General features: G+C 44.0%; 1 protein-coding gene across 3 annotated transcripts in view; it reads left to right on the forward strand.

The window, feature by feature from the left end:
* The window catches only part of IGSF3 (immunoglobulin superfamily member 3), a 98553-nt gene that overhangs the window by 49476 nt on the left and 32760 nt on the right, over positions 1 to 16317 (forward strand). For all 3 annotated transcript variants that reach the window (XR_003794612.1, XM_029230454.1, XM_029230453.1), the window contains exons 3-4: positions 4990 to 5367; positions 13076 to 13486. Coding sequence is in view for 2 of the 3 variants with exons in the window: in XM_029230454.1 (XP_029086287.1) it covers positions 4990 to 5367; positions 13076 to 13486 (789 nt within the window). In the remaining variant the exon portion in view is untranslated. The remainder of the gene's footprint in view (positions 1 to 4989; positions 5368 to 13075; positions 13487 to 16317) is intronic.

A 16317-nucleotide genomic window follows, 5' to 3' on the forward strand; every position in this document is an offset into this window, starting at 1 on the left:
TTAGGGTAATGTTGGCCTGATAGAATGAGTTAGGAGGGGGTATTCCCTCTGTTTCCATCCTATGAAAGAGATTGTAGAGAATTGGTATAATTTCTTCCTTAAATGTTTGGTAGAATTCGCCAGTGACCCCATCTGGGCCTGGTGCTTTGTGTTTTGGATGGTTATTAATTATTGATTAAGTGTCTTTAATAGGTATAGACCTATTCAGATCATCTTTGCTTCTTGTGTGAGTTTTTGCGGATTGTATATTTCAAGGAATTGGTCCATTTCATCTAGGTTATCAAATTTGTGGTCATACAGTGGTTCATAGGATTCCTTTATTACTCTTTTAATTTCCACAGAATCTTATAATTTCCTCTCTTTCATTTTGGATATTAATAACTTGTACCCTCTTTTTTTCTTTGTTAACCTGGCTAGAGGCTTATTGATTTTATTGATATTTTCAAAAAACCAGCTTTTGGTTTCATTGACTTTCTCTGTTGATTTTCTGTTTTTAATTTCATTGATTTCTACCCTAATTCTTATTTCTTCTGCTTACTTCGGATTTACTTTATCCTAATTTCCTAAGGTAGAAACTTAGATTATTGACTTAAGATTTTTATTCTTTTCTAATTCAATGCTATAAATTTTCCTCTAAGCACTGCTTTCCCTGCATATCATAGGTTTTGCTAAGTCATATTTTAATTTTCATTTATTGATAGTTTAAAAGTATTTTTTAAAATTTCTCTTGAGATTTTCTTCTGTGACCTGTGTGTTATTTAGAGGCGTGTCGTTTAATCTCCACATATTTTGGTATTTTCCAGTTATCTTTCTATTATTGATTTCCAGTTTAATTCCATTTTGGTCTACCAGCAGATATTATATGATTTCTATATTCTAAAATTTGTTAAGGGGTATTTTATGGCCCAGAATGTGGTCTGTGTTGGTGAATGTTCCATGTGAGCATGAGAAGAATGTGTATTCTACTGTCGTTGGATGAAATAGTCTGTAGATGTCTATTGTATCCAGTTCATTGAAGTTGTTGTTGAGTTCAGCTATGTTCTTATGGATTTACTGCTTGCTGATTCTGTCCATTTCTGAGAGAGAGGTGTTGACATCATCAACTATGCTAGTGGATTCATCTTTTTTTCCTTGCAGTTCTATCAGTTTTTGCCTCATGTAGTTTGATGCTCTGTTGTTATGTGCATATGCAGTAAGACCTGTTATGTCTTCTTGGAGAATTGACTCCTTTAATCATTATGTAATGTCCTTCCTCATTCCTGATAATTTTCCTTACTTTGAAGTCTGTCTAAAATTAATGTAGCCACTCCAGCTCTTTTGATTAGTGTTAACATGGTATATTTTTCTCCATTCATTTACTTTTAATCTGTTTGTCTTTATGTTTAAAGTGGGTTTCTTGTAGACAAGATATAGTTGGGTAGTGTTTTTAATCCATTCTGACAATCTCTGTCTTTTAATTGGTACATTTAGCCCATTGACATTCAAAGTGATTATTGATATAGTTGGATTAATATCTACCATATTCATTACTATTTTTTGTTGCCCTTGTTTTTTGTTCCTATTTTTGTCTCCCACTCTTTTTATGTCTTTTGTGTCTAGTCCTTTTTATACAGTTATATATAATACTTGGATCATTTTAATTTAGAGAAGTGATAACTTACTTATTGCAAAACAAAGAGCACAGAAATGTCTAAAGTAAAAAATGTTATTTTTGATCCCTGCCCAGAGGAACCTTCTATTGTAGGCTGAGAGGGAAGATGGAAGGGACAGTGGGGTCAGGAGATGCCTTGGCCAGGGTCGGGGCTCTTTTTTTTTTTTTTTTTCTTTGCGATATGCGGGCCTCTCACTGTTGTGGCCTCTCCCGTTGCGGAGCACAGGCTCCGGACACGCAGGCCCAGCGGCCATGGCCCACGGGCCCAGACGCTCCACGGCACTTGGGATCCTCTCGGACTGGGGCACAAACCCGTGTCCCCTGCATCGGCATGCGGACTCTCAACCACTGCGCCACCAGGGAAGCCCAGGGCTCTGTCTTTTTGAAGGTAGCAGCATCTAGGAAAATGAGATCCGGACAGCAGGGGCAGTGCCAGGAGAAGGAAATGGGGAATGTGGGGTATAGAATGGGAATTAAACTGCTGAGAAGAAAAAGTTAATTTCTATTTCTATGTTAAGGTCCACTTCCTAAGAGCAGCATTATTTTTAAGGGTCAGAGGCCCTTTGTGGGGTCACAAGGGAATGCAGAAGGCATTTAATAAGCAGGTGCAGCTGGATGTGTATGGTTAAAGTACAATCTAGTCTCTATTTATTTATTTATTTGTCATGACTGTTTATATATACCGGCTTCCGACTCGGACAAGTTGCTTTGACCCTGATGCCCTGGCTCATTCAGGCCACTTAACACTGTTTACCTTTCAGGGGAATAATGTGTATGATCCCCCATCTAGTGCTTTTGTAAGGTCTGTAAATAGAATGCAGTCTAGGTGAGCTCAGTATTGCATCATCATAGCCAGTATCTGATGGGCCTCAGCTGCTTTCTTCTGCCCATTCACTAGAGGAGAATGAAACTTTCTTGACCCAAATCAGCAAAGGGAGGAGCTCAAAGCTATTGAGAGCCTTAAATCAGGATCTGGTCTTTAATTTGGGCACCTGGCTGGCACTCTGTAGATAAAGACATCTCGACACTGCTCTGCATTAGAGTTTTTAAAACTCCTAATGCCCAGGCTTCTGCACACCAGACCAGTTACATGGGGTGGGGCCCGGGCCCTGTTAGTTTTTAAAGCTCTCCAGGTGATCCCAGTGTGGGTCTAAGGTTGAGAAGTAGTGCCCTACCAAAGATGCTGGCTGGGCCTGACCTGCTTGCAGCCTTCTTTGCAGCGGGTGGGGCGTGGTTGTGGCTGTTTTGTCGTAGAACATTGGAATGCAGGGAGACCTAAAAGTTGTGAATGTAGTTACATTGTTTTCAAAGTTCTGCATCTCTGGAGAACTGCAAACATTTGGTTCAAGTGTCATTATATACATATATATATATATTTTTAAATTGTTGTAGGACACATAGTAAAAATGTTACACACTAAATTTTAACATACTGAAAATAACTAATGAGCTGTCTTCTCCATGACCTTCAATATAGTTGTGAATGCTGTCAACCAGAATGTATCACGTAAATTCACGTACCACCTCCATCTGTTGATTTGCCACCTCTCCCCACCCCCCTTTTCACTTTCCTTCTGCTGCTTAAGCCAAGGTGGGGTTCCACGTAAAATTTTGTTTGGGAGAAAAGGTTGTGCACGAATAAAAGTTTATAAGCCACAGGCCTTTCCTTGTAGCGTCTGTTTTAGATTAGATCAGCTTGCTTTGAGGCTCAAGCATCCACCGGGCTGGGCTTAAAGTTGCATCCTGCTAGGATTTGAGCTGTCCCGGCTGTTCCCCAGCTGGATCCACTGCAGATAAGTTTAAGCTGGGGCAGCTGTGATTGCCTTTTGGAGGGAGAGTGGGAGAAGCTTTCATGGGAGTGGGAGTGGGCTGCAGCTGTGGCTGGAGGTGGGTGACCCCACAAATGGTGTCATCGTCAAGAGGCCATTGGCGTGTCCTTGAGGGATCACTGGCCAAAATCCTGTCCTCTCTGGATCCAGAGCCACAGAGTATTCCAGCCAGGAGGGGCCCTAGCTAGCAGCTCTTCCTTAAGGACTAATTATGGGCTAGGCCCCATGCTAAGGGCTTTATATATGTTATCTAATTCAGTCTTTTGATAACTCTACGAGGCACACATGATTATCCCTATCTTACAGATGAGAAAACTGAAGCTTGGAGAGGTTAAGTAACTTATCCAAAGTCACAACTAATCTAATAAGTGACAAAGCCAGCATTGGCACACGTGCTAGTCCACTCCAGAGCCTTCTTAGAAATCATTTTGTGGATGAAGAGATCAAGGTACAAGAGAGGAAAAGCAGCTTGTCCAAGATGGCACAGCCAGCTCCAGTTCCTGGCAAAGCTGTGACTAGCCCTCCCCTGCTCTTTCTGCCACAGTGCTGTGCGCCCCCTGCTGTCAAGGGGAAGGCCACAGGGGTGTGCCCCCCTCCCACCTTCTCAGTGGCTCAGGCAGAATCAGTTGTGCTGGCATGGAATGAGTAAGCAAACTCACTATATTTCCCGCCCCTGAGTCTGCGAGGGGAGACCATGTTAAGAACATGGAGAAGGCAGGCAGAGGCCAGGCGGAGACGCTTATCCCAGCCAGAAGGTGGGGCGGCCGGTGGTGAATCAGAGCTCAGTCTCCAGAGCAGCCTGACTTCCTTGTTATGGGGGGGGGGGGCGCCGTCAGTTGCCCCCATCGGCGGCGTGTGGGCATCTGGGCGTCAGGGATGTGCGTCAGCCCTTTCCATTCCTGTTCATGTGTACTCCGAACAGCGGCCTGCAGGAGCTCAGCTTTGCCTCCGCATATGGAGGGAAGAGGGTGTAACGAATGCTCTACATAGTGTCACGGGAGTAGCTACCTCTTGCAGATAAGGGTGCAGCACCAAAGAAAGGGCCCCAGGACTCCCTCCTACCAGCCCTCTAATCAAGAAAGGAGCATTTATTTCGTTTCAGCCAGATTGCAAGGCAGTTGGTTTTATTTGTTTTCCTCTGAATTTGTGCCAAGGATTCAACTTTTCCTGCTCATTTTATTAAAAACTTTATAAAGGGCATTAATAAATAGATATAAAACTGCCGCATAAATGACAGAGGGACTAAATGAAATTCCCAAGAGTCAGCCATTGAATAAGTAACAGAACCATGTCCTTGCGTGATCAAATTCCCATATATGCAAATTAGAGACAGTGCTTTACCACAGTGTTTTAATTAATATTTATAAATCAAAGAGCGCCTCAGAAAGGGCCAGTAAGCTACTTATATTATTACCATGTCACACGAATAACAAAACTTTTGAACATTGCTGCCTGCTTTGCATTTTGGTCTGAGAAGTAAGTGAGCCTGTTGTGTGTGTCTCCCCCACAGGGGTAGTGTCAGCACAGCGGCAAGTCGCCGTCCAGGAAGGACCCTTGTACCGCACGGAGGGCTCCCACATCACCATCTGGTGCAACGTCAGTGGCTACCAGGGGCCTTCTGAGCAGAATTTCCAGTGGTCCATTTACCTGCCTTCCGCCCCTGAGCGCGAGGTCCAGATTGTCAGCACCGTGGACTCTTCCTTCCCTTATGCCATCTATACCCAGCGTGTCCGCAGCGGGAAGATCTACGTGGAGAGGGTCCAGGGGAACTCGGCTTTATTGCACATCACCGATCTCCAGGCCCGGGATGCTGGGGAGTATGAATGCCACACGCCCAACACCGATGAGCGATACTTCGGGAGTTACAGTGCCAAGATGAACCTCATGGGTAAGGAGATAACTGTGTTCACATGGCTGCTGTTCTGTCTGAGTGTCATAGTCAGTGTGAGCTGCTATCATAAATTATCATAGACTGCACTGGGTGCTTAAACAACAAGCATTTTATTTCCCAGTTCTGGAGGCTGGAAGTCCCAGATCAGGGTGCCAGCATGGTTAGTACTGGTGAGAGCCCTCTTCAGGGTTGCAGAGTACTGACTTCTTGTTGTCTCCTTACATGGCAGAAAGGGAAGGAGAAAGCTGTCTGGGGTCCGTTTATAAGGGCACTAATCCCAGGGACTTTCCTGGAGGTCCAGTGGTTAAGACTCCACGCTTCCACTGCAGCGGGCACGGGTTCAATCCCTGCTCTGGGAACTAGGACCCTGCATGCAGTGTGGTGCAGCCAAAGAAAAAGGTGGGGGGCACTAATCCCATTCATGAGGGCTTCACCCTCATGACCTAATCGCCTCCCCAAAGCCTCATCTCCAGATACCATCACACTGGGGATCAGGTTTCAACACAGGAATTTGGGGGGGGAACATAAACATTCAATCCATAACACTGAGTCACTTCTTTTATAGTGCAGTTTTATTTGACTTTAAAAGGAGAATCCAAAGCTCCCCAAATATTTTAGAGGTCAACAGGTAGCGTAAGTGAACCAAGTTTGTGTGTTCACTTGTAAATAGTAGAAAGCTGAAGCTAAAACTTAAAGAAGATCTAATGCAGATGTTAAGAATTTCAGAGGTTAACTGACCCTCGAGCTGGTGAAAGGGGCTATAAAAATAAAAGGCAAGGACATGTGTGGTTGATAAGCTGAAGGACTGATGAGGAACGCTAAGCAGGTGACATCGGCTGGAAGAGAGGCCAAACCTCTGACAAACTATGGGCCTTTGTCTTTTTTTAAATTTTATTTATTTTTTTATACAGCAGGTTCTTATTAGTTACCTATTTTATACTATTAGTGTATACATGTCAATCCTAATCTCCCAATTCATCACACCACCACCACCACCCCTCCCGCCACTTTCCCCCCTTGGTGTCCATACGTTTGTTCTCTACATCTGTGTCTCTATTTCTGCCCCGCAAACTGGTGCATCTGTACCATTTTTCTAGGTTCCACATATATGCGTTAATATACATATTAACGCATATTTGTTTTTCTCTTTCTGACTTACTTCTCTCTTACTGACAGTCTCTAGATCCATCCACGTCTCAGCAAAAGACCCAATTTCGTTCCTTTTTATGGCTGAGTAATATTCCATTGCATGTGTCTACCACATCTTTTTTATTCATTCGTCTGTCGCTGGGCGTTTAGGTTGCTTCCATGACCTGGCTATTGTAAATTAGTGCTGCAATGAACATTGGGGTGCATGTGTCTTTTTGAATTATGGTTTTCTCTGGGTATATGCCCAGTAGGGGGATTGTTGGGTCATATGATAATTCTATTTTTATTTCTTTAAGGAACCTCCATACTGTTCTCCATAGTGGTTGTATCAATTTACATTCCCACCAACAGTGCAAGAGGGTTCCCTTTTCTCCACACCCTCTCCAGCATTTGTTGTTTGTAGATTTTCTGATGATGCCCATTCTAACTGGTGTGAGGTGATACCTCATTGTAGTTTGGATTTGCATTTCCCTAATAATTAGTGATGTTGAGCAGCTTTTCATGTGCTTCTCGGCCATATGTATGTCTTCTTTGGAGAAAAGTCTATTTAGGTCTTCTGCCCACTTTTGGATTGGGTTGTTTGCTTTTTTAATATTGAGCTGCATGAGCTGTTTATATATTTTGGAGATTAATCCTTTGTCCGATGATTCATTTGCAAATATTTTCTCCCATTCTGAGGGTTGTCTTTTTGTCTTGTTTGTAGTTTCCTTTGCTTTGCAAAAGCTTCTAAGTTTCATTAGGTCCCATTTGTTTATTTTTGTTTTTATTTCCATTACTCTAGGAGGTGGATCAAAAAAGATCCTGCTGTGATTTATGTCAGAGTGTTCCTCCTATGTTTTTCTCTGAGAGTTTTAGTGTCCAGTCTTACATTTAGATCTCTAATCCATTTTGAGTTTATTTTTGTGTATGTTGTTAGGAAGTGTTCTAATTTCATTCTTCTACGTGTAGCTGTCCAGTTTTCCCAGAACCACTTATTGAAGAGACTGTCTTTTCTCCACTGTATATCCTTGCCTCCTTTGTCATAGATTAGTTGACCATAGGTGTGTGGGTTTATCTCTGGGCTTTCTATTCTGTTCCATTGATCTATATTTCTGTTTTTGTGCCAGTACCATATTGTCTTGATTACTGTAGCTTTGTAGTATAGTCTGAAGTCAGGGAGTCTGATTCCTCCAGCTCCGTTTTTTTCCCTCAGGAGTGCTTTGGCTATCCGGGGTCTTTTGTGTCTCCATACAAATTTTAAGATTTTTTTGTTCTAGTTCTGTAAAAAATGCAACTGGTGATTTGATAGGGATTGCATTGAATCTGTAGATTGCTTTGGGTAGTATAGTCATTTTTTACAATATTGATTCTTCCAATCCACGAACATGGTATATCTCTCCATCTGTTTGTGTCATCTTTGTTTTCTTTCATCAGTGTCTTATAGTTTTCTGAGTACATGTCTTTTACCTCCTTAGGTAGGTTTATTCCTAGGTATTTTATTCTTTTTGTTGCAGTGGTGAATGGGATTGTTTCCTTAATTTCTCTTTCTGATCTTTCATTGTTAGTGTATAGGAATGCAAGAGATTTCTGTGCATTAATTTTGTATCCTGCAACTTTACCAGATTCATTGATGAGCTCTAGTAGTTTTCTGGTGGCATCTTTAGGATTCTCTATGTATAGTATCATGTCATCTGCAAACAGTGACAGTTTGACTTCTTCTTTTCCAATTTGTATTCCTTTTATTTCTTTTTCTTCTCTAATTGCTGTGGCTAGGACTTCCAAAACTATGTTGAATAATAGTGGCGAGAGTAGACATCCTTGTCTTGTTCCTGATCTTAGAGGAAATGCTTTCAGGTTTTCACCATTGAGAATGATGTTTGATATGGTTTTGTCATATATGGCCTTTATTATGTTGAGGTAGGTTCCCTCCATGCCCACCTTCTGGGGAGTTTTTATCATGAATGGGTATTGAATTTTGTCAAAAGCTTTTTCTGCATCTATTGAGATGATCATATGGCTTTTATTCTTCAATTTGTTAATATGGTGTATCGCATTGCTTGATTTGCATATATTGAAGAATCCTTGCATCCCTGAGATAAATCCCACTTGATCATGGTGTATGATCCTTTTAATGTGCTGTTGGATTCTGTTTGCTAGTATTTTGTTGAGAATTTTTGCATCTGTATTCATCAGTGATATTGGTCTGTAATCTTCTTTTTTTGTAGTATCTTTGTTTGGTTTTGGTATTGGGGTGATGGTGGCCTCATAGAATGAGTTTGGGAGTGTTCCTTCCTCTGCAGTTTTTTGGAAGAGGTTGAGAAGAATGGGTGTTAGCTCTTCTCTAAATGTTTGGTAGAGTTCACCTGTGAAGCCATCTGGTCCTGGACTTTTGTTTGTTGGAAGATTTTTAATCACAGTTTCAATTTCATTACTTGTGATTGGTCTGTTCATATTTTCTATTTCTTCCTGATTCTGTCTTGGAAGATTATACCTTTCTAAGAATTTGTCCATTTCTTCCAGGTTGTCCATTTTATTGGCATAGAGTTGCTTGTAGTAGTCTCTTAGTATGCTTTGTATTTCTGCAGTGTCTGTTGTAACTTCTCCTTTTTCATTTCTAATTTTATTGATTTGAGTCCTCTCCCTCTTTTTCTTGATGAGTCTGGCTAAAGGTTTACCGATTTTGTTTCTCTTCTCAAAGAACCAGCTTTTAGTTTTATTGATCTTTGCTATTGCTTTCTTTGTTTCTATTTCATTTATTTCTGATCTGATCTTTATGATTTATTTCCTTCTACTAACTTTGGGTTTTGTTCGTTTTTCTTTCTCTAGTTCCTTTAGGAGTAAGGTTAGATTGTTTATTTGAGAGCTTTCTTGTTTCTTAAGGTAGGCTTGGTATTGCTGTAAACTTCCCTCTTAGTACTGCTTTTGCTGCATCCCATAGGTTTTGGATTGTTGTGTTTTCATTGTAATTTGTCTCTATGTATTTTTTGATTTCCTCTTTGATTTCTTCAGTGATCTCTTGGTTATTTAGTTACATATTGTTTAGTCTCCATGTACTTGTGTTTTTTACGTTTTTTTCCCTGCTATTGGTTTCTAATCTCATAGGATTGTGGTCAGAAAAGATGCTTGATATGATTCCAATTTTCTTAAATTTACCGAGGCTTGATTTGTGACCCAAGATGTGATCTATCCTGGAGAATGTTCCATGTGCATTTGAGAAGAGAGTGTAATCTGCTGTTTTTGGATGGAATGTCCTATAAATACCAATTAAATCTATCTGGTCTATTGTGTCATTTACAGCTTGTTTTTCCTTATTAATTTTCTGTTTGGACGATCTGTCCTTTGGTGTAAGTGAGGTGTTAAAGTCCCCCACTATTATAGTGTTACTGTCGATTTCCTCTTTTATAGCTGCTAGCAGTTGCCTTATGTATTGAGGTGCTCCTATGTGGGGTGCATATATATTTATAATTGTTATATCTCCTTCTTGGATTGATCCCTTGATCATTATGTAGTGTCCTTCCTTGTCTCTTGTAACATTCTTTATTTTAAAGTCTATTTTATCTGATATGAGTATTGCTACTCCAGCTTTCTTTTGATTTCCATTTGCATGGAATATCATTTTCCATCCCCTCACTTTCAGACTGCATGTGTCCCTAGGTCTGAAGTGGGTCTCTTGTAGACAGCATATATATGGGTCTTTTTTTTATCCATTCAGCAAGCCTGTGTCTTTTGGTTGGAGCATTTAATCCATTCACGTTTAAGGTAATTATCGATATGTTTCTTTCTATGACCATTTCCTTAATTGTTTTGGGTTTGTTTTTGTAGGTCCTTTTCTTCTCTTGTGTTTCCCACTTATAGGAGTTCCTATAGCATTTGTTGTAGAGCTGGTTTGGTGGTGCTGAATTCTCTTAGCTTTTGATTGTCTGTAAAGCTTTTGATTTCTACGTCAAATCTGAATTAGATTCTTGCCAGGTAGAGTGATCTTGGTTGTAGGTTCTTCCCTTTCATCACTTTAAATGTATCATGCCACTCCTTTCTGGCTTGTAGAGTTTCTGCTGAGAAATCAGCTGTTAACCTGATGGGAGTTCCCTTGTATGTTATTTGTTGTTTTTCCCTTGTTACTTTCAATAATTTTTCTTTGTCTTTAATTTTTGCCAGTTTGATTACTATGTGTCTTGGCGTGTTTCTCCTTGGGTTTATCCTGCCTGGGACTCTGCGCTTCCTGGACTTGGGTGGCTATTTCCTTTCCCATGTTAGAGAAGTTTTCTACTTTAATCTCTTCAGATATTTTCTCGGGTCCCTTCTCTCTCTCTTCTCCTTCTGGGACCCCTATAATGCGAATGTTGTTGCATTTAATGTTGTCCCAGAGGTCTCTTAGGCTGTCTTCATTTCTTTTCATTCCTTTTTCTTTTTTCTGTTCCGCAGCAGTGAATGCCACCATTCTGTCTTCCAGGTCACTTGTCCGTTCTTCTGCCTCAGTTATGCTGCTATTGATTCCTTCAGGTGTATTTTTCATTTCAGTTATTGTATTGTTCATCTGTGTTTGTTTGGTTTTTAATTTTTCTAGGTCTTTGTTAAACATCTCTTGCATCTTCTCGATCTTCGCCTCCATTATTTTCCTGAGGCCCTGGATCATCTTCACTATCATTATTCTGAATTTTTTTTTCTGGAAGGTTGCCTATTACCGCTTCATTTAGTTGTTTTTCTGGGGTTTTATCTTGTTCCTTCATTTGGTACAAAGTCCTCTGCCTTTTCATCTTGTCTATCTTTCTGTGAATGTGGCTTTCCTTCCACAGGCTGCAAAATTGTAGTTCTTCTTGCTTCTGCTGTCTGCCCTCTGGTGGATGAGGTTATCTAGAGGTTTGTGCAAGCTTCCTGATGGGAGGGACTGGTGGTGGGTAGAGCTGGGTGTTGTTCTTAGTGATGGGCCTTTGGAACGTGGCTCTGAGCTGCCTGGGGCGCTGCTGAGTCAGGAAGCTAATGCAGCTGCAGGACCATGCTCAGACCTGAAGTGGGTCTGTGTGTCCTTTGGCTCCAGGGTGAGGAATTTTGTACCAGCTGTCTCCCTTGGCCCCTGGATGATGGAGGGAGGTGGAGGAGAAGGGAGAGGGATTTCATTGTGGCCGGCTCTGCGCCACAGTGTTTGCCAATGTGAAGGGTCAGAAATATCAAGGCTGTTCTGTTTTTCTGTCCACGTCATAATTTCCAGGCTTAATTGTGATAATAAAAAAACTAGAAATTAAGATTTCGACCCTTCACATCAGAGAGGGGGTCATGTTTAGTCTCCGCAGGAAACTGCTGACCAGGTGACCACAGAGGAAATCTCATTGCTTGCCTGACTCATCCCCATACCATGGCTTCCTTCCAGCCCACGAACATGACACATGTTGACACATGAATAATATGAAAATTAAACCTACTAAAAAATTGAGGATGCTGCTGCTTCTCTCTACCACAGCCTTTATTTATTTATTTATGTATGGCTGCTTTGGGTCTTCGTTGCTGCGCACGGGCTTTCTCTAGTTGCATCAGGCGGGGGCTACTCTTTGTTGTGGTGCACGGGCTTCTCATTGTGGTGGCTTCTGTTGTTGCAGAGCACGGGCTCTAGGCACATGGGCTTCAGTAGTTGTGGCTCGCGGGCTCAGTAGTTGTGGCTCGTGGGCTCTAGAGCGCAGGCTCAGTAGTTGTGCTGCATGGGGTTAGTTGCTCTGTGGCATGTGGGGTCTTCCTGGACCAGGGCTCGAACCTGTGTCTCCTGCATTGGCAGGTGGATTCTTAACCACTGTACCACCAGGGAAGTCCTTTTCTAAAAAAAAAAGAAGAAGAAGAAGAAGAAGAAATAACCTTCCTAGTGCACTGCACTGCTGACATGGGGGTGGGGTGGCTAGAAGGGAGAAAATGAGCAAGTTGTATAGAAAATGGGAAACTCGAAGTTCCAGGAACTCTTTTTGTTTGAAGTTCAGTGAGAAGCCAAGTTAAAATGTCTGGAAGCAATACTACCGTGAACAACAAAATCTTATTTGACCTGACACAGAATTCCTTTTACATGTTATTTTCAGGGAGTTCATTTATTATATAAACTGAAATTTGACCCACTTTCTTTTAAGTCTACAAACATTATTTTACTTATGTATTTTTTTTATTGAAGTATAGTTGATTTAGAATGTTTCAGGTGTATAGCAGAGTGATTCAGTTATACACACATATATTCTTTTTCAGATTGCTTCCCATTATAGGTTATTACAAGATATTGAATATAGTTCTCTGTGCTATATAGTAAGTCCTTGTAGTTTTCTATTTATATATAGTAGTGTATATCTGTGAATCTCGAATTCTGAATTTATCCCTCTGCCCCCAAGTCACTTTTTATCTGAGTGTTATTGAAATATCAACCAGGTAAGTGTAAGCGCCAAAAAATTGCAGTCCAAATCCAAACAGAAAATTCGTTCGGTTTCTGTGCCATCTGGGGTCCTCCATGGCCACACAGGGACTGTCGAAGGCCGGCGGGTGGGAGCTCAGCCCCACAGGTGTAAGATCTGTGGCTTTGTGACCGTGTCCCCTGGCTGTTCCTGTGTTGCAGTGATCCCGGACTCCCTGCAGTCCACTGCTGTGCGCCACACTCTGCACAGAGTGGAGCAGGACCCCCTAGAGCTCACGTGTGAGGTGGCCACGGAGACGTTACAGCACAGCCACCTGTCCGTGGCCTGGCTACGGCAGCGGGGCGGCGAGAAGCCGGTGGAGGTCATTGCCCTGAGCCGGGATTTTGTGCTGCAGTCGAGCAGCGACTACGCGCAGAGGCAGAGCCTGGGGGAGGTGCGCCTGGACAAGCTGGGGAGCAGCACCTTCCGCCTCACCGTCTTCCACTTGCAGCCCTCCGACCAGGGCGAGTTCTACTGCGAGGCCACCGAGTGGATCCAGGACCCAGACGGCTCGTGGTACCCGATGACCCGAAAGCGTTCCGAGGGGACTGTGGTCAACGTCCAGCCCACCGGTCAGTCTCTCGTCCCCACTCTCTGTCTGGCAGGGAGGGTGGTCAGACAGGCTGTGCAGACCCTTCTGGCGGCTCTGCAAGTACTCGGGGTACATAGGGCCCAGGTAGCCCAAGCCCTGACCTTCTCAGGCTGCACTCCCCCGGCCCCTGAGTCCAGCTGGGCTCTCGACCGGAGCCAAAAACTATTGCCCGACTACCTCAGCTGGGCTGGGGGCGGGTGTTCCATGGGCCTTTGGTTCCCTGGCTTGGTTGGAAGGTGGTGGCGTGCCGTCCTGGAGCTGCAGCAAGTGCCCAAGGGCCTTTCCTTGTGTTACTGCTCACCTTCAGTGAGGGGCTGCCATTGTTCTGGTGAGCGGAGCTGTGGTTTGTGGGAGGTGAGCTGGGGCATCTGAGGCACAGGTGGGGGGCACCCTTCAGGACCTGTAGTTTGACACCCCGCCACGCCACCCCATCCCATTTGCTCCAGTCAGATGGCGGTGGTCTTGGTCTTTGCATAGCTTTCCTGCCACCTGGTCTTCTGCCATCCTAAGGGTGTGCTTCAGACTTACCTAATAGCACAGATTCCCAGGCTCAGGCAGTGCAGATTCCTGAATCAGCCTTCTGGGGTGGGACCCGGGAAGCTGGATTTTCAGTACACTTCCACTGTCTGTGCTTTGTCAGGTGCAGAGCTAGAGGTAAAAGGGCAGAAGCGACTCTCTGGACATCTAATGGGCGTGAGGGCTTTTACGAGAAGGGTTGGGCTCCTGCGCTGGGAGCACTTTATCTGCTCTGTAGGACCCAGCACATTTAGCAGCTTCTGGAACTTCCGGTATTAAACCTACAGAAGGCACTTTATTTCATATTTATCCCTTCCCTTCCTGGATGGTGTTAAGAGCAGCTTCAAAAGTCTGGGCCAGATTTTAAGTCTTAGCGCTTTCAAATTAGGTTGCATCAGTTAATCTTCTTTATTTTAATCTTACCAATTTGGAATGAGGATTTTTTTGAATTTGCCCAGCAAATGTATCCAGACAAAGCCAGCAAAGGGAAAACTAGGTGAAAAAATAGTTGATGACTTCACTCCGTGTCTGTGCTGCTCTGGTTCAGTGGTTGCAGCCCCAATGCTGCCCTTCTCTTAGTTGATTTCAGTCAACACTTAGTAAGTTTCTGCAATGCTGCAGGTGTGGCGATAGGCATCGGGGATTCAGAGATGAATAACGCTTGGTCCCTGCACTCGGCGAACTACAGATGTGAAAGCCAGCGGCTGAGTGAAGGGTGCCCTGGGAACACGGTGAATGTGAAGTGTTCTTGCAACAAGGTTTTCCCTGGGTGGGGTGGTTGAGGAAAATTCAGGAAAACCAACACATTTGGTGACTTGAGCTGAGCCTTGAAGCTTGAGCAGGCATCAGGAGGAGACGCAGAAAGGTACAGGATTGTTTGAGCTGCTTGGCAAGCACAGAGAAGTCGAGGGTGAGCGGGTGTTGAGTTCCGGATTAGGAGTGGTGAGAGGAGATAGGGAAGGTGGCCTGAAGCCCACATGCTAGAATGTGAGCTTGGCCTTGACCCTGTGGTCCGAGCATTTCAAGTTGTTCTCCTTAGAATCTTAGGAGCCCTGTAGAGGTGCCTGAGCGGTCGCTCGTGGGTGGGCATGTGTGCGTGTTCATGTGCATGGGTGCATGCCATGGGGTGCTTGAGGAGGGCGTTTGAGGGCCGCGGTGTTTCCCCTTTGCCTGAACCAAATGTTTTCTGTACTGGGCAGCAAAAGACTTTGCATGAGGAAAGGAAGGGCTCCCCGCGACCGCCCTGCCTGAGCATAGCTTGAAAACCACTGCTGCCAACATTTGGAGGAGGGAATAGAGACTTTTAAGCAGAGTGACACAGTCAGGCCTGGGCTTCAGAAGGGAACAACCATGCAGGCCACCTAGTGTTGACTAAACATGTTGGGTCTGAAGTTGGGAGACCAGGTAGGGAAGGGCTGATAAGGCCAGGGCTAGCTCAGTGGCAGTGACCTAGGAAGCGGGCAGTGGGTGCTCGAGGCAACAGAATGGAGAGTATTGTGGAAGGAGGAATCCGAGGCTGGGGCTTCGGGGGATACCTGGAACTGTGATAAGGAGGGATGAGGCAATGTGCCAAGTCTTGCTTGAGAGCCTCTGCTTCCCCTTCAGTGGCAGCACTGGGTGTCTTTGCATTTGTTCTTGTGAATTTTGGTCAAGGAGTCCATCCCGCAAGCAGACCTTCGTAGAGATGCTCAGCATGTGAAGCACCCAGCATGTGATCAGACGTGGCACTCAGAGGCTGAGCTTGGGAGCGATGAGGGCCCAGGATAACTGTGGCAGTAAGAGGTGGTCAGGGGAGCAGGTTCGAGAGACAGAGTGGTCAGGCCAGCGGGAGAAGCAGGAGGGATGGTGTCGTGGACCCAAGGGAGGAGAGCTGGTCCAGAGGCTAAAACATACTTGAGAAACGCCTTTGGTTGTGATGGGCAGGGGGTGTCATTGGGGACATTTGCTGGGTCGGTGAAGTGTGGGAGAAGGCCCAAAGCCAAATTTCAGTGAGCTGAGGAGTGAGGGGGTATTGGAAAAAGCATAAATCGATTTATGGAGGTTTAATTGACTGGGTATAACAAGGGCAAATGGCTGTGCAGAAAAGAGGATGGTTTGCCCTGAATCTCATCTTCAACCTGGGAATGTGAAAGCTTCACCAAGCTATGGGGAGATTCCCGTGAGATCAGAAGACTCTTTGGCTGCCAAAAGAAGACAGCCGCTGTTGCAGCCAGCCTAACTCTGAAGAAGAAGGAAGTCTGAGGTCTGGGGCACCTGTTTGCATGTCTTCAGTGGCATTTATGTGGAAGGGGTGGT

The sequence above is a fragment of the Monodon monoceros genome, unplaced genomic scaffold, assembly GCF_005190385.1.
Source record: "Monodon monoceros isolate NGI ecotype Baffin Bay Population unplaced genomic scaffold, NGI_Narwhal_1 Super_Scaffold_18, whole genome shotgun sequence".
NCBI lineage: Eukaryota > Metazoa > Chordata > Mammalia > Artiodactyla > Monodontidae > Monodon > Monodon monoceros.